The 22343-nt window shown below is 37.8% G+C and overlaps 1 protein-coding gene across 1 annotated transcript in view; it reads right to left on the bottom strand.

Annotated features, from left to right (window-relative positions):
- PHEX (phosphate regulating endopeptidase homolog X-linked) overlaps positions 1–22343 on the bottom strand; it is a 94252-nt gene that overhangs the window by 52916 nt on the left and 18993 nt on the right. Inside the window, exons 4-11 of the mRNA XM_042867468.1 lie at positions 18132–18218; positions 17644–17870; positions 14407–14475; positions 12525–12641; positions 10731–10814; positions 10289–10434; positions 5546–5639; positions 1552–1680 (exon numbers count right to left, since the gene is read on the bottom strand). Coding sequence (XP_042723402.1) covers positions 1552–1680; positions 5546–5639; positions 10289–10434; positions 10731–10814; positions 12525–12641; positions 14407–14475; positions 17644–17870; positions 18132–18218 — 953 coding nt within the window. The remainder of the gene's footprint in view (positions 1–1551; positions 1681–5545; positions 5640–10288; positions 10435–10730; positions 10815–12524; positions 12642–14406; positions 14476–17643; positions 17871–18131; positions 18219–22343) is intronic.

Raw genomic sequence — 22343 nt, 5'->3', positions numbered from 1 at the left:
GAAAAATCCATACTGTCCATAAGTCAGGATTTGCTTTTGATCCAGGGCAGAATAAAAATAATAATAAAACCTGTACAAATAAGAGCACTTCTCTCAAGGGTTTTCTTGGTGCTTAAGAAAGAGAAATAGAAATGAAAACCAGTGAAATGAAAATAATAAAAACAAAAATGATCAACTTGAAAAGTACATTTCTAAAAGGACTGCAGCAAATTTCACCTGCATCTAATTTTTTAACCATCACCAGCTTGCTATTGGTCTGAATTCTGTGGTTTATACTATAACTATTATACGCATACCTTTCTATGGATGTTACTGTGAATTTAAACTTGATAATTGTTCACATTCTTGGCCTGAAAGGAATTTGCATACTAAAAAATATTTTAATTAGGTCATATTTCATCAGATAACCATTCTCTATTTCTGCCAGGTTTTCCTTCACATATACAAACACAAAATAACAGTTCATCCTCAATAAAGCATACATTTCTTACAGTCCATTTCCACAGAGGTCACATTGTCTAATACCCCAGAAATATTTTTGCCACTAAACTGCCAAATAGCACATTAAAAACTTGATAAAGAATCAGGGAACTGGATCTCAGGAAGGAAACTCCAGCTGGAGGCAAGGAGCAAAAGAAATGTAGAGATGGAACATTTCAAATATTGAACAAGCCAAACGTTGGTCTGTCTAAAATGGAGTCCTTCCATAAGAAAATAGTCAAACTAAACAAAGTCAAGCAGACAAACTCAAGCTACTGAGCCAGGGTTCTGAAGGACAATCACAGAGCTGCTGCACCCAGTGCATGATGGTCATATGTTTCCTAAATGCAGCTCTCCTGTGGTAGAAGCTAAGTTCATTAGCTAAATCAGTTGATTTCAAACTGATTACTGTTGGAAAATCAATAGCTGGAAAAGCAGACACTGGGAAACTCAATGAGAAAATTATAATCTGAAAATAAGTCATAAATGATCATAAAGGGTAGTTAATCATTTGAATATGTTATTAAGGGAGGTGATAATGTAGCTGCATTTGAAATTTTACAGTGAAGATGAATGTCCAGTTGAAAGCTATTCTCTCTATTCTCTGTACTCGTCAACGTGAAAGAATACTTTCCTTGAGTAAAGACATTAGTTTTCTCAGTTAGAGTATACTTGTAGCAATACCAGCCTTAAAATGTTAGCCCTAAAGCAGAGCAAATGTGACCAGTTATTAACTGGTCAGTAAGAATTTTACTAAATTACCTTAAACTGATCCATTCCTCATCAATGCTCCCCCCTCTGCTTCTGTACAGTCTGTCATCATGCAAACACACTAATGGAGTTTAGGCTGGTTTTTATCTGTCTACATATTTATCTGAAGGGCCTCATGTAGAAAGATTGGGCTGTGCTTAGATGGACAAGAAACATGACATTTCTTTGTTCTGTGCTCTCCTTGCTTTTTTTCTTAAGTAACTGAAGCATCTTTAAGAATTTTGTCACCAGTAGTACATCTTTTCTTTAACTTTGAGAGAATAAGGAAGCCTCTAATTACAAGTTTCTAAGAGGACTCACCATCTCTTTCTTGTCTTCTTGAAAATGGGCTTTCACAAACATCTTACCCACAACATAAGGGAGTGCACTTTCAACTAAGTCCACACATTTGTCCCACTGAGGCAGTAAAGATGTTGTTCCATGGATCACCTGTTGGAAGTGAATGCAGTAAGTCATAACATTATATAAGCCTGCATGTATATTTTTTATGCTTGCCAAGTTAAATTATGCATGTCAAACAGTAACAAACAAACAAACAAACAAAAAACACAAAAAAACCAGCCAACCCACAGCAATGATATTTTACAGATATTTCCATTTTTATGAGAACGTAGAAACTTCATAGAAAAATCTTTTCAACCCCACCGAATAACTGTAAAGTTTTAAACTGAGTATAATGGTAACAACTTAGAGAGACTAAGCTGAGAGGATTTTTTTATGGGAAGACATTCCCAATGGTTAACATTAGGCTAATTCTGGTAGTTTTGCACTCAGTGCAAATGAGCTTCAAAAGAGAAATAGTCAAGAACTGTCAATGCACAAATGAGCAAGGCAGAATTATGCTTAAGCATGTTGCTACTTTGTTCTCCGTTTCTGAACGTTGTTACTGTTGGCATTTCATAAATATCAATACATTTTCTGGACAAAGGAGTTCATTAAAAACAAAGTACCCATTCAACACAAAATGCAAAATGTTTACATGGAAGCAAAAAGCAAACGCAGTGCTGATTCGGAAGCTTTTTTGATTTTTCTTTTTTTCAAGTTCAGAGAGTTCCCTTTCCACTTGTCTTGTTCCACAGAGAACAACCAAAATCCCAGCTCAGTAGCTGTCACCTGCTGGTTGCATAATGGTGGGGTCAACACCAGACCAGGTCAGGCAGGATAGCATTTTGGCCTCTCACAGATTGCATAGACCTCCAAGCAATGCTCTAGTGTTTAGTGGGCCTTTCTTTTTCCTTGGTCTCCTCTTAGTCTCCTCCAAGATAAGATTTCTAGCAAAACTAAAGAGCTTGGATTTGCTTGGAAAATTACAGACTATCTTAACTCTCAGCTATTGAAGGTCAGCTATTTTGGTAGTTGAAAGATTGATTTTCTCCATCATATTGGCTGTAATTAAGCCTAATCAATGACTCATACTTAAATACACCAGTGAACTGCATTTTCAAATGCTTTTTATTAATACTGCATGTGCTAATAGATTTTCAATGACAGAACGAACACTTCTTCTATACAAAAACCACATTGGGTAAACTGATGCATAATAAGGTAATTGTTTCCTAAACAGAGCCAAATTAGAAAATAAACTTCTTTTCCAAATCCTTCAATCTTTATGTATAACACATCACTTTATTAAGAAAGAAAAAAAAAGGAAAGGAAAAATTCTCTCCAGTGTCCATGCAAAACCACAATGAATCTTTCTCCTGATGCAGAGTAACAAGGGGAGTCACAGCATTAATTATCAGAGCTTTTCTTCCAATTTTTTTCCAAAAGCTCTGTCTACACAACAACCACAGAAAGTCAAGAGACAGAGCTGGCTTTCAGCATGTGACACGTTATTACAACATAATAATCATTATTTTGAAGGAGGTTTGACTGTGAGGAGGACAGAAAGGCAGTACAGGCTCCGAGACAAATAAAACCAGAGCTGAGAGGAATAGATAATATCTCACAGCTGGTATATTGATATTTATGTTACAACCAGAGCCAACTTGAGCTCTCTCAAAATTGTCCTCCAAATATTAATGTCTCACTCTACAATGCAGTACTCCAGGTAGTAACAGCGACTATAAATAGCAGGTTTCAAGCCTTTCCAGGCAATTCAGAACTCCACAAGAGAATTAAAAGAGCTCTTCCCCAGGAGCCATTGCACATTTGCTAGAACTCAAATAGTCAGTGGAGAGAAGCTGCTGATGGTGCTGATCTGGTAATCAAACACTTTCTCCAGAGTCAGCAGGATTGTCCTATTTTTCAACCTGAAGTTTTTCAAAGTTTCATCACTTCTTTGCAAAATGCCACCCAGATATGTGTCTCAGTGCCAAGATTTCTGCACATAAGATGTAAAAGCCACCAACAGAAAATTGGAACCCAGTTTAAAAATGCTACTTAAGATGGGTGAGGCTTTTGAGAAATGAGTGAACAAATAAAATGTATCCTCTGTTTTAGAGATCAGTGATTCTTCTCACAGTCATATTGTTGTCTGATTACTCAATGTTTTCTTCACTTACCAGAAGGTTAGTGAGTCCATTTTTACGATCTCAAAGGAACTGTGTATCTCAAGTCTTCCAGCCTCTGACTGGAACAATCTGCTCAGCAACAGCTTTGCCTTGAACTCCATTTCTCATGTCATTTCTGCTGACCTGTGAAATCTGTTTCCCTGAGCTGTTCACAACACTTAACCACAGCTATTAACTATTACCCCTCGCTATTTACTGCACTTAACTATCTTTCTCCAGATCCCAAAGGCAGATATGGGAACAAGCTGCTGACTCACTGCCCTTACTAAGCTGCCCTTCAGTTTTCACAACCACTTACGTGAATCCTTGACGACAATATTTTAATGAGCTTTGAAACAACTTGAGGTAGATTTCTCCCTAAGCTGCTGGAGGATGTACCCAGGGAAAAGACAGCACCTAGTTAGTGTATCTAAAAGCACAGTAACTGAAAGATAATGTTTCCTTCCAGGAATTTCCCTAGCCATAATGTAATTCAATCATATTCTGCAGACTTGTTGATGGCCAGCAATCTATTTTACCTGGCTAGCAAGAAATATTCCACAAGGGGACGCCCTTAGAAACACATCACTGTGGTTCTGACAGCCAGTTTTGGACATTTTTGCATAAAGAAAATGGCATCTTTGGCAATGCAGATTCAGGATCAGAGGAGATGGCCTCTTCCACATAGTTTCCATCAAAGTATTAAAGTTCATTTTTAGATATGTTATCAGCTCATAACTCTTCCAATACCAGTCAGGAAGGACATTATTGATGGTTTCAATTACTGTCTGTGTGCCTCACCAAGGAGGACAGAGCACCCACACCTCCTGCACCACACCACTGGCATTGCTGTGACAGCCTCCTGTTCACCGAATCATAGTCATTAATTTTGGAAATCACCACTAAGACCATCTAGTCCAACCATCAACCCATCACCACCATGCCCATAACCGTGTCCCTCCATGCCACAATATATCTTGTTGTCATGATATAACCAAGCAGCTTATTTTCCTTATAACGAACAAAAAAATATTATCATCCAAACATGGCACGGAAACAACAAGAAAGTAGAACAAATTTCTGTTGCAGTTTCATCTTTTATTTGCTTAAAGAGCCCTTGCATTGCCCATAATATCATCAGGTTGGTTTTCCATTCAGGAGCCACTTAATCAAATATGTGCTTTACATAAATACTCGTATTAATTAATAGATAATTAACTCTACTCTCATAGATTATGGCAGCAACTAATGCATGTCTTTTGGGGTTTCTACAGCCCTGAGCTGGAAGATACCTGATCAGATCTTCTGTGAGAAAAGCTGATGTATATATACGCTAGAGCTCATATAAAACTGGCATTAGAGCATAATAATGGTTTGGAGTAACCTGAGAAAAGGTGAAATCTTATAGTTTTGTTTTAGCTGAGCTGTTTTCATGCATGTGTAAAGAGTTCTTTTTTTTTTCAAAATATGGCCAAACATATTTGACCTTTCGCAGGTCACAGCCCCAGCACAAAACTCAATAGTTTTCCAGCTTTTGGGTTACAGCATAAAAAGCCTAAGCCTTTTTAAGGCCTCAAAACTTCCCTTACATAATCCAAAGGACAGTTCTCCTTTGTGTCGCACACAATATATATGGTTTCACTATTTTAAATGAAGAGTACTGCAAAAAGCTTAATAAATTTGCCCAGCATGGAAAAAATATCTTTTGCAAAGATATAAATAATAGAAAACAGCAGCTATAAGGGAAACAGATAGGGACAACACTAATTACACTGTAAATGCTATTAAAAACTTCAACTTACCCGAGAAAATTCCAGCCACCGATACTGAAAACGTCTGCTGAGGTTAAATAGCCTTGAATAAACCATCCTCCACACCAGATAGTTGGCAAGAGTCCTGTTAAATCAGACATGCTTTTGTCAGCCCTCTAAATGCATATGATGTAACAAAGCAAAGCACTCACAGAAGTATTTCCACGAATATTCAAACTGAATGGTTGAAAATTCATTTTGAAAATTAATGAGTGATGATCAAATTGATAAATCTCTACTTCACAGAGTAGCCTGCTAGATTGAAGATGGTTGGTATGTAATTGCACAGTGGTAACCATCTTCTAGAGGATATTCGTATCAAGTTCGACATTTAGCATGCCACCTGTAGGTAATGCTTTTTTCAAAGGGCAGTTTTTGTTTTCCATGGAAGTAGCAAGAATAGCACCATAATGAGAAAATAACTGGTTTTTTTTTTCCTTTTTTTAATCTTTTTTTTTTTCTTTTTTGGATATCAAAGCAAATGTTATCTCACCTCATTAGTAAGGAACATAAATTGTAACCATAAAACAACAGATAATGATCAATCCCATATGTACTAGAGACTGTCACTATTTCATATTGTCTTTCCTTAGAAGTTAACAAAACTTTAGAAAAATTTTACTATCTACATTTATTAAATTACTAATTACTAATAACTGACGTACCAAAAAGACAAATCTCTGAAGAACTGAGGCTGAGAAATCCTGGAAGAACTTGTTCAAACATCCCAGCAGACCTGACATCTTTGCTCCTTTTTCTAAAACTTCAAGCACTTGATCAGAGTGCTTAACCAAATATTTGTCCAGCCTAGACTGAGCCACCTCCATGATCAGCAGTGGCTATATGAGATAAAATTGCACTGTAAACAGGCAATTCAACTTCAACCAGTCTCAAAACAAGTCTAGCACTGAGCTAAGTGTTCCCTTTCCACTATAAGATGTTTTGATAGCCTATCTGAACAGCTCGCTCTTCACTAAAACTCTAGTTTCTCCAGCCTCTAGCTGCCATAGAGATGGAGCTGCCAGGTGTTCCTGCAGTGCCCCTCCATTAGTTTCATTGATAGATGCTTCATACACTGTTCTCTCACCCAAGTCAAAACAGTCTGTAAGAAAAATTTTTGAGGGTGTTCTCTTCACACCAGCATCACCAGAGCAAGAGCTTGAGTTTTGCCTCTAATCTCCTGCCTAGCACCTCCAGCTCAAGAAAGATTGTTGCTGCAAGCTTAAGCTCTTGGTCCCTCAGCTGGGGAGATGGCAGTGAAGTGAAGATGGCAACTTGAAGCAACATATTGTCTATTAGTGACTGAGCACGTCTGACCGTGTGCAGACACTAAGTGGGACACCACACCAGGAGCAGTTGTGTGCTTATGCCACTTAACCCTTCTTCCTGATAGAAACAATAATTTCTTTTTCATTATAGAAATGCATCAAACAGTACATGTAAATCCTCACAATATTCATAAAATATATCCAAAAAAAGCTTTTCAAACTTCCAGCACAAGTAATACACCTTTATAGCATAGTATACATTACAACAGACAAAACAATTAGCTCTAAATGGATGATTGAATCATTTTGACAAAATGCTTAGGGTCATTAAAAATGTATTTCAACCTACTCAACTATACCAGAAAGCACAGATTTTCCCATTATCACATTTTTTATGATGTAGAGTTTCCTCAGTTAATAGCAAGAAACACACCCCCAAAGAATATAGCTCTCATTTCTTTTATAGGTTGTCTGAATTCCACCAGCCTCTTTGTACCTGCCTCATGCATTTGAGGCACCCTTGCTCCCACAGCACCTACTCAATCCCTCACTCTACTAAAATGCAATTCTGTAGATTTAAATCAGTATTTATGTAAGTATATATATTAAAATTGAGTATATATATTGTGTATACATATATTTGAGTATATTGAAAGGTTTAAAGATACAATTTCCATCAAATTCTTCAGTAAAAAAGTTCAGCTAAGTAGACAGCTACCATAAACCAATTATCTGTTACAATTCAATACTTAATTGCTACAAAAAGTCAATTCCTTCTTCTGTGTACTTCTTGTTCTCATCTAGAGGTGTCTGCCCTTACATTCAAATCAAGGAACCTCTGTCAAATTGAGAGTGAATGAAAGACTGAAATTTGTAAAGAAAGAGTCCTGAAAAGGTGACTTATTCAACAACATTAATATCCATGGGAATTAAAAAAACTTTTGTATTTAGTATAAGGCATAAATGATGAAGGGGAATGTCTGTCCCGGGAAATAGCCCACAATTAATTGAGCTTTGTTTTAATTTGAGAGGGAAAGAAAGTCTGACACAACCTGAAACCTAGCTCTCTGATGAGATGATAAAAATCCCTAATTGTAATCACACTTGCATCCACTGATGCATACAATACATAAAACAGGAAGGTTTCACTTCAAAGCCCAAGAGGATTTACACCTTCAGGATTGGGGGGATAAGATTGAAGGCAAAGGTTTTATTGTTTGTGGGTTTTGATGTTTTTGTTTCTGGTAGGAGAGGTAAGCATTTCAGTTTTATTAAGGTCTGTTTACTTATTTAAATAACAATTTTTATCTTTTCAGTCAGCTATGTGAACTTAAAATCAATTATCTTCATTCAGGTTGAAAAATGACACTTTCTGATTAAGAAACGCCTTTAGTGCCTATTCGAGGGTTATTTTCATCCAAATAATATGAGACTCAGAGATGCTAGCCTCTTCACATGGAGTGAAAACCAGCACAAAAATAAAATACAGATCTCTGTGCTTCTGATGAGACCAGAGCATTTGTTGCTGTAGCCTTTGGGAAGATTACAGTACACAGTTCCCTATTTTAACTTCAAAACAACTGTTACAGAAAGAAGTGTAGGCTGACCACTGCTGAGCCAATATGACCATCACTGTGATACACACTCCCAAAGGAAGTGGTAGAGAGCTTGTCTGCTGGGACAGTTAAAATTATACCAGCGTTCATGGATATCTGCTGAGGAAGGCTCAACCCTGTCTGGAAATAAAGTAGGTTGCTCAAGTAAAATTCTGAGAGTTTGTAATATATTTTAATGAATAGACATGGTGGCAATTAAAGAGGATAGATTTAATATGAAATAGATAGACACATTAATTGGCATTTTAATAAAAAAAGATCTTTTTCACAATTTTTGAAATCTGTTTGGAAACTGTATTCATAATTGAGCGAAGAATCAGATTAAAATACTGAAAAATTTTCAGTCTCTTGCTAGAGGCAAAAGTTCCAGTTAAATTACCATAACTTAACTCTCCAACTAACTTTTCAAAAGAAACACAAGACCAGAAAGGAGATCTAGTGTCCCCATCTCTCTCTAAAGAAAATTCCTCTTTATAACACAGGAATTGAGGAGTACTGTATTAATTGTTCCATACTGCAAATATGCAGTAAGATGAGGCAAGGTAAAGCAGTTATTGATTCTGACGTCCATGAGAACAGTAAAGCTACTTTCTACAGCAGCTGTAAACATTTCCATTATGAGAATGCATCTCACTGTATCTTATTTATTACTTTCAACTATAGTGCCAGCACCATCAACAAACTGGTAACTGGAAGGCTGGGGGGAAAGAGGAGCAGGGGGAAAATAACCCTTGTTACTAGAAATCTGGTCTGTGACAATATTTAATAAAACAAACCAAATTCATATTATTTGCATTATTTTAACCTTTCAAATACCATATGGAGAATGAAAAATGAGATTACCCATAAGAAAATACCCTTGTTACGTTCTTAGGCTTTATCCCATATGGAAATGTTATGACATCATTGTGAATACTCTCAGGTATTTACTGTGTAGTTGCAGAATAGATTTGTATGGAGTAGTATTTGCACACAAAGAGTAACTGTCTTTCTGTTTATTGGTACACATGCATCCTCTAAATCACCACTTATCCCCACTGACATAACAAAATTTATGAGATAGAAAGCCTGAAAAAACAAAACAATGTAGAAGACTTTCTTCAGCAAACTAAAATTTGTGATATGCTAACAATATTCGTCCGAATTTTGGAAAGCAAGGATGTTTGACAATCTCTAGGCAGAACAAATGATCATGTTTATGTTTCTTACTGTTTGATCTGCTTCTTTTTTTTACAAATACTATGAATCAACATAAGCTTTGTCATTGAAGGCAAAGATCAACAACATGAGAACATTCTGAATTATTCTGTTCTGAAATATAACCTTAGTTGTGGCCATACTGTACCATCAACAAAGAATGATTTTTAGAGAAAACAGCTTGAAAATGTTTTTTAAGAGTTCAGCAACACACCTGAGCAGAGAGTAAATTATTACAGAAACGGCTCATACGTCATCAACAAAGATGCTTTTAAATAGAATATCATCTTTATACACCCTTTTTTCACCACACTGCCAGAGGCTGTCTTGCTTCCCTGTGCAGAGCACATCTATTGCATTTAATGTGAGCTGCGTGCATTTTTCTAGAGATGTAAATGATTTCGCAAGACATAAAACCCCATACAAGCAAGAGAGGCTGAATGGATCTGCAAAAGGCAGTAAAACTGTTTTGAGCTAATAAAGGTGCCTGAGACTAAATTCTCCGGCTGCCCAGAAGGGAATACACCTATCTTCTTTCAGACAAAAATGAGGAGACCTTTTCCTAGAGATTTGATTCCTAGCATCTGGGGAGTACCTAAAGATCCCAGAACAAGCCCAGCATTTAATGTCCAGTCATGAATTTGGAGCCTTACTTTTTCCTTTCATTTTCAAGTATCCTGAATAAATCTTTGAAGTACTGGGGAACACGGACAATCACACTTTCTGAAGGACCTATATCTTTGAGCTCAGGGTAGACCTTGGTGTCAATCACCTTCTTGATGTATCCCAGCCAGTCAAACTGAAATGACAAAGAAAAGACTGGTTAAAGCACTCTATGAAGAGAGATAATTTATTGATTAAATCACGTTTGAGATAGTGGCTTTAAAGCTTTACTTATTAAAAATTTAGAAATTATTGCAGCTCATCTTTCCACAGTTTCAAACCTCATGAACTCATAACTGAATTTAAAAGAACATATATTGTAACAGAGTGCATACATTCCTAATAACACTCCTTTAACATGCTATCTCCCTACACTAAAGGCATATTTAATTATGTAGGTCAGAAATAAAAAGAATAATTTCCCCAACCAACCTGTGGAATCATTGCACTAAGCTCTGATATGTTCATCTTATTGTACATCACTTCACTTGTTCGATTTTCATATGGAATCATGATCTGGAGAAAAAAAGAATAACAAGAAAAAAAACACATGATGAAATCAAGGCTCATCTTCCGAGAATCTTATCTTACATAGTTACTATCCACCACAAACCCAGTGAAGAAGTACATAACTACCCATTTTCCAAGCATTCATGACGTTAGCTTCCCTTTCTGAAGATGGCATTTAACTGAGAAAAATTAAATAACATTCATTGCCAGTTTAACTCATTACTGGGGAATCTGATGTGCTGCATGTCTTCTCTGAACACCTTAGACCAATTTTAGCTCTGATTATACCAAGGAAACAAATGTGGGTCCATAAAAGCTAAAAGCACACCTAGATCATTAATATCATTCATCCTATCAGCTACAAACTATTCAGTTTCAAATGTCAAATCTGAGAACAAATATGCTGGAAACATATCTTGTCTCCCAGATTTGAACATGTGCCCTTCTCTGTCCTGGCTACACCTGGAGGAAGAGTCAGATATACATCAGTTTCTTCTTCCTTTAAACCAACTATCTTGATTTCCATGGCAGGAAATCTGAGTACATAGGCCAGAAATGAACAAAAGCATTCACCAACTGAATCTCTCATCTGGGTGACCAGAACAGTCAGGCCTCAGGATCCTCTACAGAGTTAAAATCCAAGGATGTAGCAAAAGAATTGTTAAATACAAAGGAAGCCCTTTTATAATTGACAAGGGATATTCAAATTCCAAGGTGTCTGTCTGGGTCATAATGAAGAAACTTAACAACTACAAGATAAAAATACAAATTTTCTCACTGTTCAAGTAAAACAAGAATTCTTGATGCCAGTGCCAGCCCAGCTCTAAGGCAAATACTGTGCAACAGGCTTTATGGTGCCGAATTTAGACAGGGCAGAAATTGACACAAGACTAACCAAACAGCTGGAAGATCTCCAAACAAAATTCTGCAGTAAATGTCTGCAGTTTAAATGTTGCTCAAGCAATACAGACAAAAAATATTTTCTTCTCCTTTTATATGGCAGATCTATAAACTCTTCTTGAACTTGCTTGCTTTCTTCCTAAATTTTTCCTTTTCCTCCAGTAACTCAAATCTACTTGAAATCTTCCTTGGACACAGTAAGATCTCTTGAAGCATGCCACTCATTCCTAAATCAAAAATCATTCTTTTATTCCCTCTGTCTCCCTTCCCAAGCACAGAAGTTCTCCGTGATATACGTTCACTTAAAAAGAGTACACAGGAACAAAGGATACAGTAAAAGCCCAAGTAACAAACAAGACTATCTGTTTTCAAAACACAGTATGATGATTATATAATTAATTGTGCTTACTAGGGATTATACAACAATTCTTGTTCCTGAACATATCTGCTTTCATGCGGAGCTTTGACAAAATTTTGTCTCTACATTCAGCAGAGAGATGGAAACTCTGCATTACTGCTGTTGTGGATGGCCTCCAGTTCTCCAACCTTAATGATTCTATGATTATTTTTGGCTAAGGGCTTTGTTAATTTGTTTTATTTTTTTAATTCTTCACCCAATGCCCTTGAGAATATATATTCAATTTAGCAATTAACTAAAGCAAGAAGACACTTTGTTTTCTTCCATCAGATTTGCTCCTTTCCTCCTCCCTCCAAGAAACATTATTGCTAAGATTGTTAATGTAACAACTTTCCATTCTGAAACAGGATAGCCCTTGGTTTTTAAAGGAATTTTCAATTCCACATAAAATTACCAACCTCAGCTATTTTAACTTCCAGCTTTAGGACTGACTTCATGTCAGATTCAGCTCGTGAAGCATTTGCACCCAGAAGCACTGCTGTGTCAACCATGAACTGCAAAAATGTATCTCGGTACTGGGGAAAAAGAAGAAAAAGAAAAAAAAAAGGAAATTATCACAGGATTTGCACTTCAACACAGCTGTAGCACTAGGACATAAATATCCAGCTGACAGCAAGGAGATGAATACACTGTACTTTCATACTCTTGCAACCAGAGTTATGGTTTCCTTACCTCAAGTGTCCATTTCCATTCAAGAGACAAGGGGAAATAATGCCATAAACATACTGTGGATGACAGACAGAGCGATCTGCTGTGATTCACAGAGTATATACATCTTGGGAAGTGCAAATGATATTTCTGGACTTGGCTGAGAACACAGAGCTCTTACAATGGAATTAGACAATGTGTATGTTTTTGCAACCTCACACAGTAATGAGCACAGGACTGAAGTACTTACAGACAGATGTAAGCTTGGTGGATGAGAAGATAGGGAAGCAAAGAGACCTCCTTTCTCTTTTTCTGCTACAGCACACAAGTACCTACAAAAGTGCTCTGTGCCATCCAGCTATCCTAAAAAAACCTGTTTTACAGAACTGTTTAGCCTAGTGTGTCTGTACAAATGTCAATGAAAACACTGTATGTATCAATCATTATACTGCAGTGATTTCTGTGCTATCTCTTCTCCAGCACCACCTTTCAGAAGTTTGAAAGGGATCCTATCAGCTCCTGCTGGTCTGTAGTGTCCCAAAAGCAAAAGCATTTCCTGGCATATTACCATCTATAATTTATAAATAGATACTGTTCTTTGGATACTGGCATCTGCTCAAGTGGATGTGGCTAAAATCTCACTAGCTTCTCAGAGAAATTAAAATGGAAGCAATACTGTAAGACCTTAACAACAGCAGTAACTTGCCCCCATGACAATCCAAGTGCTTGTTTTCCATGAACTTTGGGCTGTATGTGCTGGACACTGCCCACAGGCCTTCATCAAAGGAAGATGAAAAAGATATTGGCATTATCAAATATCAATACATGTACATCAACAGTTGATCTTTGTTTTCCACAGAAAAGCAGCAAGAAAACTTCTTAATAAGCTATGGCAGAGTACTGAGAAATAATAAAGAGAAAGGGAAGAAGAGGAAATGAAGCACTGAGATCTGTTGAGGAATTCAAGTTCCCTTCATTAAATAAATTCAGGCTAATTTGATGATAGATATCTGGCCAGGAGAGCAGCTAACTGACAGCGCAGCATCTGGGCTCCGTTTTCATGAGACAGACTTGAGCTTCTGGGTTCTTTGTCTGTGGTCTAGGAAATTCTGGGACCTCTCAGTAATTGTGGAGGCTCTCAATGACACCAGGTCAGGTGAAGGCTAAGGTGAGGGTAGCTGTAGCAGCTGCTAATGAACTCTGACAGCTGTCCTTGAATGCAGGGTGCCCCAGGCAACTGTCACTGTTGGAATCCTAGATGGTCCTTCATAAGGACACAGCTCTGCAAGTCTCAGACTACAGAGAGCACCTGAAGCACATGGTCTTCTGGCTTCTTGTTTATATGCTGAAAATACAAAACCGGGCAGGTGGCTGATGATTTCCAGAGGTGTGTTTACTTCCAGGAGAAGTAAAGGATCAAGGGACGCCATTTCTTATTAAAATTTTCATTTGAGAAACTTTGCAAGTGTTTGTAGCAGTAGTGCTTGTGGTTGAGGTTTTTTTTCCTAATAGGAAATATCTTGAAAAATCTAAATCCAACCAAACCATAACTGTTTCCCAGACTGGAGCTCAACAAAGTCAAATCTACAATAACAAAAATAGATATTTTGAGTTTTTGTTAGTATTACTTACGGATTTAGCTTCTGTGGTGTTTTCTAGGTAATCCTCTCGAGATGAGAGAGATAGGCTTGCTTGATCTAGCTGTTAAAAATAACAAAAAAAATACATTTAATAATTACAGGTAGTCATATTAGCAACCTTGAAAGAGTTTGCATATTTCTCTCAATAGCAATAAATGTAAATATCTAATACATAATACATTCCTGAAAAATAGCCTGATTTGCACTTAATTAAAAACAAAAAAAAAGCTATGCTGTGCTGATAGATGTTACCTTATTCATATTAATGCCATCTGGGAAGCCTCAGATGCCGCCCTCAGTACCTTGAGCCACGTACTACAGCAAAATATCACCAGCCTGATTTATGTGTTCATGGCTCCATTAGCAAGTAGGGTAATGTAAAAGGAGTGAGTCTATGGGATCAAACAATGAGTGCAGACAACTATTCATGTTACCTGTATTTCAGGGGCACAAGAATCAATTTTGGACAGAAAACTTAGTGTATGGACCAAATGTCCATTAGCTGCTGGAGCTTGTCAGCTGCTGTGTGCCTGGAAAGCATCGTTAGCCTACTTTGACAGAAATTAAGTTCACGCATTTGAGCTTCACACTAGGCCAGCATTGTGTGTCGTAATGAGTATTTGGCTTTTTGAACAGAAGTACAGCTGGGTTCCAGCCTCAGAAGTCATTGCATGCATGGGAAATTGTTATGCTTCCAATACATTAGATAAAGATGTATGGCAGACACAAGCTTTAAATATTTCTGATTCAAACTATGATCAGACTTACTGGCCTACAGTTACCCTACTGTTGGATAAGGTCTTCAACTTAATTTCTAAAATCACACTTGAAACTTCAATGGGTTTGCTTAGTCTTCTGAATGAAATGATGACAACATGGGAACACATGCATAATGTTTCAAGTTCTTAACCAGCCAAAAATCACAGTGAAGCAGATTTCTTAAAATTCATACTAGAAACAGAAATTTCACAAGACACTTCAACATGATCAATTAAGTTAGAGTACAGAAGCCAAATCTCGTAGCATAATTCAGCCAACTTCCAAATTCCAAAAAAGGTATTGATGTGAAAGGAAAAAAAAAATTGATATTCTAAGACTATTATTCTGACGTTTTATTTGTTTTTTAAAAGTAGTGAAGAAATACGGTATTTATTCATACTATTTCACAAAAGCCTATGTAATCTATATCCTACAGCATTTATATTTCACACTTCCTACATTTATAAAAAATTACCCAATTAAATGCAAATAGAATCTCCAATGAGTAAATAAATATCTTCTTTGCTTTAAGATACACGACAAACAACATAAAACAAATCATCTACTGAAAGCAGATGTTCACTGCAGCAGTGATGTTCAGCGCAATTCTGATCCTTTGAAAAACAGTAATACCTTTCTTCCATATACTGAAGCAAAAAGAAAAGAAAAAAAAACCCCTCTATACTCTCATGCTTCGCAGATGCATGTCCTGACAGTTGTTAACTTCAGATTATTTGGTCTATTTCAGCTACGTCACTGTTGCTTTAAGTGCTCATCCAAATTTTTCTGGCTTAAGAGTCAGATTTGATAATCCATTGAAATAAAGCACAAACATGAGATACTAACAAAAAAGCTCATCAACTTCTTCAAGAAAAAAGAATATTATATTGAATGTTGAACAAAACATTATTTGGAGAACCTCCTGTTTTTCTGATCCATTCATGCTTTTGCAATGCTGAACAAAGACAGAATTTTGCAATCGATCCATTTTCACAAGCAGATTGAAATACTCCCTGGTACAGCTGCACTCCTGGGAATTTGTTAAAACACTGACAAAGTAGAACACTGGCTGATGCATTCCGCTGATCAAGATCTTAATCAGATTAACAACAAAAACAGAATCCCCCAAGGAATAGTATGCTATTCAGAGGATGTAGAATTTCAGTTATTTAGATACCCGATTCACAGGGGCCGCTAAGCATACCAAATGAACATATTGCAAGATATAATTCATTTTCAAAGAACAAGCCCTACAGACCTATCCAAACCCTCTCCTGGCAGATCTCATGGACTAAAAGCAGAAGTATGACAGGAGATAGCTAAATATTTCCTCTTTTGATTCTACCATTTCAGTTTCCTTAAATCTTCAGCCAAAGCAATCCTGACAGGAACCGAATGGCATCTTAGTAGAATGATATCCTTAATGCAGCAAACTGTTGATCTGTAGTTGCCTTGACCATTCAGGAAAACTCCTTAGAAACGAAGAAAATTTACCCTTGAATTTCATACCAGTCTAGCACTGCAGTCAAAGGTCCTTTCAAAGTACTGATTCAGAAACAACATCCATACCACCACCCCAAACTCTTGTTTGAGTCCCAAATGAAATGTATTCTTGGATATGCCTCTGCAGCTAGCCAGGATACTACCAATGTATGGACCACAGATACTACTTTTCTGTGATTAACAGTGGCGTATCTTTCTTCTTTGTCCCTTCTCTCTGGCCTTTATAAATTACATTCTCATAGCAGCAGAGAGCTGATCTACCCTGGTTATTCAACTCTATTTCCTAAAAAAACAAAATGCATTTGACCCAGGCACTGGATCTTGCCATGATGACATCTCATAGTAAGTGTTGCAATTCTCTCTAGAGTTCTGTCAGACTACAGCTAGGCAATTTTGATTTTGGTCTTTTTCTCACTAATCTAAGCAATTGTGTAATTTCATGTGCTATAAACTTTATGCTTTGCTCCAAAACAAAAGAATTTCAGTAAAAGACATATTCTGTATTTCCAGTTTGGAAGACTTTGAGTTACTTTTTTTTTTGTTGTTGTAAGGTGCTGTATAAGCACAATATAACATGTTTCCTTTTCAAGAAAAATATATCAACTTCAAAATATTTGTGACTGATGCACCATTCCTCATTTTCATAGATAAGTAGCCATACTCAGCATCCAGAATAGCCAGGACAAGATATCCACATCTCTAATTTTCACACACATGGACTCTGGGAACATACTTTACCTTTTTTTTGTCATTTGAAAGGAGAAAATATCCTTTACACAAATATTTTTCAATGCACGTGTAATCTAATGGTTACTGCATTCCCATGAATTGGCACTTACGTACGTCTGCAAATTGGTAGATAATAGCAACAATAGTCAAATGTAAGCATTTGGCTTGTACACTTGTTTCAAAAAATGAGATCACAAAATGCCATGCAAAGTAAACTAATAGATATGCTGTGCTGTACCTTCAGGATATACCGGTTGGAGACTTTGTCATCAGCAGCCACATATAAACGGATGAAGACAGAGTTGCTGTATTGACCACGAAGTGTTGCCAGGGTCTGCACTAAGCTAAACCTCCTCTCTGACCACAGCCCCTCTGGTCCAATGTTAGATTCCAGGACAGGCCAGCGAAAAGGGGAATGCCTCAGAATGCTTAATAGTGGTTTCACATCAGCTTTTTCAATTTTATCTGAAATGTCAAAGTGTGACAACAGTTACATTCCACATGATTCAAATCCAGCAACAGCCACAGGAGAAGCAAAGATTTATTGGCACTGATGGATTTCCAGGTAGGGAAAAACAAACAGCTGAATCCAGTGCCTCTGCTCTGTCTGTGAACACATTGGCATGGCAGTCCTGGACAAAGCCTCACAGAGCCCAGTGGAGAGCATAAGGGCCTGCCTGTATAAACATGGGTAATACACAGGTGTCCCCAAATCAGATCACTTACTCTCATTCATACAGGATGCATAAAGGATCTTGGCCTTCTGTACAGCTTCACTGTCCTGTCTTTTGCTGATCGGTTTCTCAAGCAATGCTGAAAAAAGAATTGATGCTTTTTCAATACATTTTAAAATGTGCATGCCGTCTGCTTTCCTGTCTCAGTGTTTACTTCAGTCACAGCGCTTAGCTAACTGGGGATGAGGCTTCACATTCATTTTCTTAGGCTACAACACAGATGCAAGAGATATTTTTAGTTTTTTCTACCTCCACACAGAATTACTATGACAGTGCACTCCTTGCCCCCTTACCCAGACTGGTCATTATTCCCAAGGCTTAGTGAATGCAGTGAGGTGCAAAAGACCTTGTTCTTGAGACTGTTAACTACCAAGGTTTCACCAAAGACAGTCAACGACCACCACATTGTCTCAAACTGAATGCTCAGAGAACAGATCACAGACACCTTATTCAATAGATCCAATTCTAAGCTGCTTGACTGTGAGTCAATCATACTACCCCCTAAATAGGAAGCGGCCTAAGAGCTCCAGCAAAGCAGCTGGCTGCACACCAGAATCTCCCCTTGAGAATAAACACTTCTTGAGGTTACTTAACGCCTGAACCAATATTCATCTGGGATGTGATGACACCTTGACAACAGATCCTCAGCAAGTGAGATATTGTTTTTTAAACTATGGTAGCTTCTCTAAGATTTGAGCTTAGATTCATTACGCACTCCCTAGCCTCTGCATAGCAAATAGTCAAGGATACTTAGCCATTTCAAATCTTGTTGTGTCACTGTCACCATTGTTCAAATTGCCATCTTACATCTATTTTATATCAGTAAATGTCTTTCTGCCTTCTTCTTACAAGTGAAGTATGCAGTGCTTCAGCCTCCATCTGTGACAAGGATATACATACTTTTAAAAAGATTATTATAAAGACAGCCAGCACTGTTCACTACTTTCTCTCAGAAAGAGCCACCTCTGATCAGAGGAGGGACTGGGAGCTAGCACAAAGGGCAGAAGCCCAGAAATTTTTCAGGTGGCTCAGCCCCTGGTGCTGACATTCTGTGTCATAGGAGAAGATGAAAGGATTCCAGAAGCCAGACTGCTGGCTTTATTTTCACCAAAAATGCCCTTTTGTCCATTAGACACCCCCAGCTTCAGCTTTGTGAATGATAAAGAAGGCCAAGTTTGAAACTGTTACATGAGAAGCTGCATTATATGGCTCCCTTACCATAGATGTCACAGAATCACAGAATGGCCATGGTTGAAAGGGACCTCAAGAATCATGAATCTCCAGCCCCCCTGCCACAGGCAGGGCCGCCAACCTCCACATTTAATACTAGACCAGGCTGCCCAGGCCCCCAGTCTGGCCTTGAACACCTCCAGGGATGGGGCATCCACAACCTCTGAGTAGCCTGTTTCGGCACCTCACCACTCTCGTAGTAAAGAACTTAAATGTCAAGTCCTTTTGTGCTGGAAGGCCAAAGTAGTTTTTCAAAGCTGTCATCTCTCTTGCTGTCCTCATTATGCATGGAAGTGAAATATCATGCAAAGTGCATCTGAATCTCAGTAGTCTGTTGTCAGCTGCTTCAAGCCATTTATCCAAGCTATAAATCAGCCAACATGTTGTTGCACACACATCTATGCCTACACACATCTTCAGCAACATCTGTCAGATCAGGTACAGCACAGCAAGAGCACTTCCATTAACAAGAGAACCAAGGCAGCACTTGAGCATGGGATGGAAAATGAGTTAGCAAACTCTGCTGGACCTAATGTGGTTCTGTGAAACCCAAACAGGTCACTCTCAACTTTACCTTACTCTTACTGGAACCACTAGAAAGAATGGCTTTGCTGGAAACTTCTCAATTGCCTCCTGTTGAGTGCTCAGCCAGAGCTAAGAAGCCTTGAAAACTTCAAGATTACCTTTCCTACACTATACTCCTCAGTGGGTATCCCTCTGGGTTTCAATAGGGTTTATGAGCAAAGACATAGTTCACATTGGTCCTACGTGATGCTGTGCTGGAGTTAAAAAACATACCACAGATATAAGGTAGAACAAAGTGCAGTGGACTTCCAGTGGTCTGCCAAAATCATCAGAACACCATTGAGACTTAAAGACAACAGCTATGGTAAAATCAAACCTCTTCCTCATAGAGCCTATTCAAGAACCTGCCATGACTGATCTCTCAGATACTTCTCACCTATACCCATCAGAGCACCTACACTCAGGGGACCATAAAGCTGACATTGAAATACTTATTTGTCAAAGATTATTACAGTGATGAACAAATGCCAACTATTCTCTTCATCCAAACTTTTCTCTCCATGAGGAGAAAAAAAAGATCTTGTTTGAGAAATCTAATGATATCATTTTACTTTTATTTATGGGTAAGATTTTCAATACTGAATCCTGTCCAGCAAGTTTGTTAATAGCTTTGGTTTCAAATCTTTAAGTTCTTAGTATTTCTCAGCTTGTTAAATAGAATATAATACCAAGCATTGACACATATCTCCAGTGTCCACAATGCTTAGTAGAACAATCAGACCAGTTCATGTTTTAAGAATGACATTTAAAGAGGAACTATAAATGAAACGTATATAAAACCAAAGATGAAAAAACACACTGCTATTAAAACTATTGTAATAACTTCAGTTCCTTGTCAGTGAGCTGCACAGACATGAAATTTTGAAACTAATAAAATTCAGTAAGTCCCAGCTAAAGCTCAGGAACAATACAGAGGAGGAGATCCAATAAAATAAAATCAACTCTAGGAATACATCTCCATAAAATCATGTCAAAATGAGACCTGGAGTTTTCCCATCAAATCACCTTGTTATGTGGTAGAATAAGCCTGGAACTCTTCCTTCACTTTTGTAAAGAATGAGGTGAGGTAGATGATGACATTTAGATGACATATACCATATAGATGATGTCTTGGGACCAGCGCTCTTTAACATCTTTATTGGTGAATCAATGATGGAATTGAGTGCATCCTCAGCAAATTTGCTGATGACACCAAGCTGAGTGGTGCAGTTGACACAGTGGAAGGAAGGGATGCCATTCAGAGGGACCTCAGAAGCCTTGAAAGGTGGGCCTGGGTGAATCTAATGAAGTTCAACACAGCAAAGTGCAAGGTTTTGCACTTGGGCCAAAGGAATCCCATGCATCTATACAGACTGGAAAGAGCAGTCTTGAGAGCAGCCCTGCAGAAAATGACCTGGGGGTCCTGATGGATGAAAAGCTTAACATGAGCCAGCAGTGTGCTCTTGCAGCTTGGAAAGCAAATGGTATGCTGGGCAAAGAGCAAAGCAGCTCTTGTTCTTCAGCCATGTTGTTTTGCTTCCTTCCAAATTAATTCCAGAGTTATTCTCTTAGGAATAAAAAGAATCCTGAACTGTGCTATTGATCTAAGCACCTCATTGTCTATGTTTCTGTATGCACAGGATGCTCAGAGGCAAGATTTATATCTGCCTTCACATAAAACTTAGTTATGGCAAATGTCAAAACTTACTGGTAATTCTGCTTCACACTGCTAAGCCAACGTAACTCATCTCATTAAAAAACTATCTCATGCACAGTCAAAAACTGGTTAAAACTGTTCCTGCTATCCCAAGGTTCCTAAGGTCACATATTGCTTCATCATTCTTTTTTTTTTTTTTTTTTTTTTTCCTACCAAGGTTCTGAGTGCAGGGATGTTTGCACTGCAAACCAAAGTTCTTTTACTTGTGACAGTCTGGGTCAGACAGGCTTACATCATCACACTCCACAGCCCTTTTACAAAACACAGAGACTCAGCATCACCAACAGAAATCATCCCATGATTGGAACAATCCTCAGTGGTCTGAGCTATGAATGCTCAGACAGGCAGTCAAGGAAAATAGCCACAGCTGGGGATGGGGTGTTGGGTTTGGAAGGGAAGGAAGGAAGGAAGGTCTTTATTGAGTGTCATTCAGACGGTGCTTTTCCAGGACAAGAGAGCTAAAAAAAGCCAGCTTCCTGTGGTTCACAACCCTACAGTAAATAGCAATCATCTGCTTCTGAAAGTGAGAGCAAAGAACTTTACAAAGTAAGCTTTGCTATTTCGTGTGTGTGCATGTGTGTATTTAAATACATACTATTCTAAAGTGGCTAAGAATAACATTGTGGCTAAATGTTACCTTTAATCTTACTTTCCATTTCTAGCTGTTGTTGATTTTCCAGCCTACTGTCCTGT

This window comes from Lagopus leucura, unplaced genomic scaffold (assembly GCF_019238085.1).
Source record: "Lagopus leucura isolate 7727_CA_CO unplaced genomic scaffold, USGS_WTPT01 Super-Scaffold_100001, whole genome shotgun sequence".
NCBI classification, from domain to species: domain Eukaryota; kingdom Metazoa; phylum Chordata; class Aves; order Galliformes; family Phasianidae; genus Lagopus; species Lagopus leucura.
Note: the sequence above shows the minus strand (reverse complement) of the source record. Positions and strands in the feature narration are given on the sequence as shown.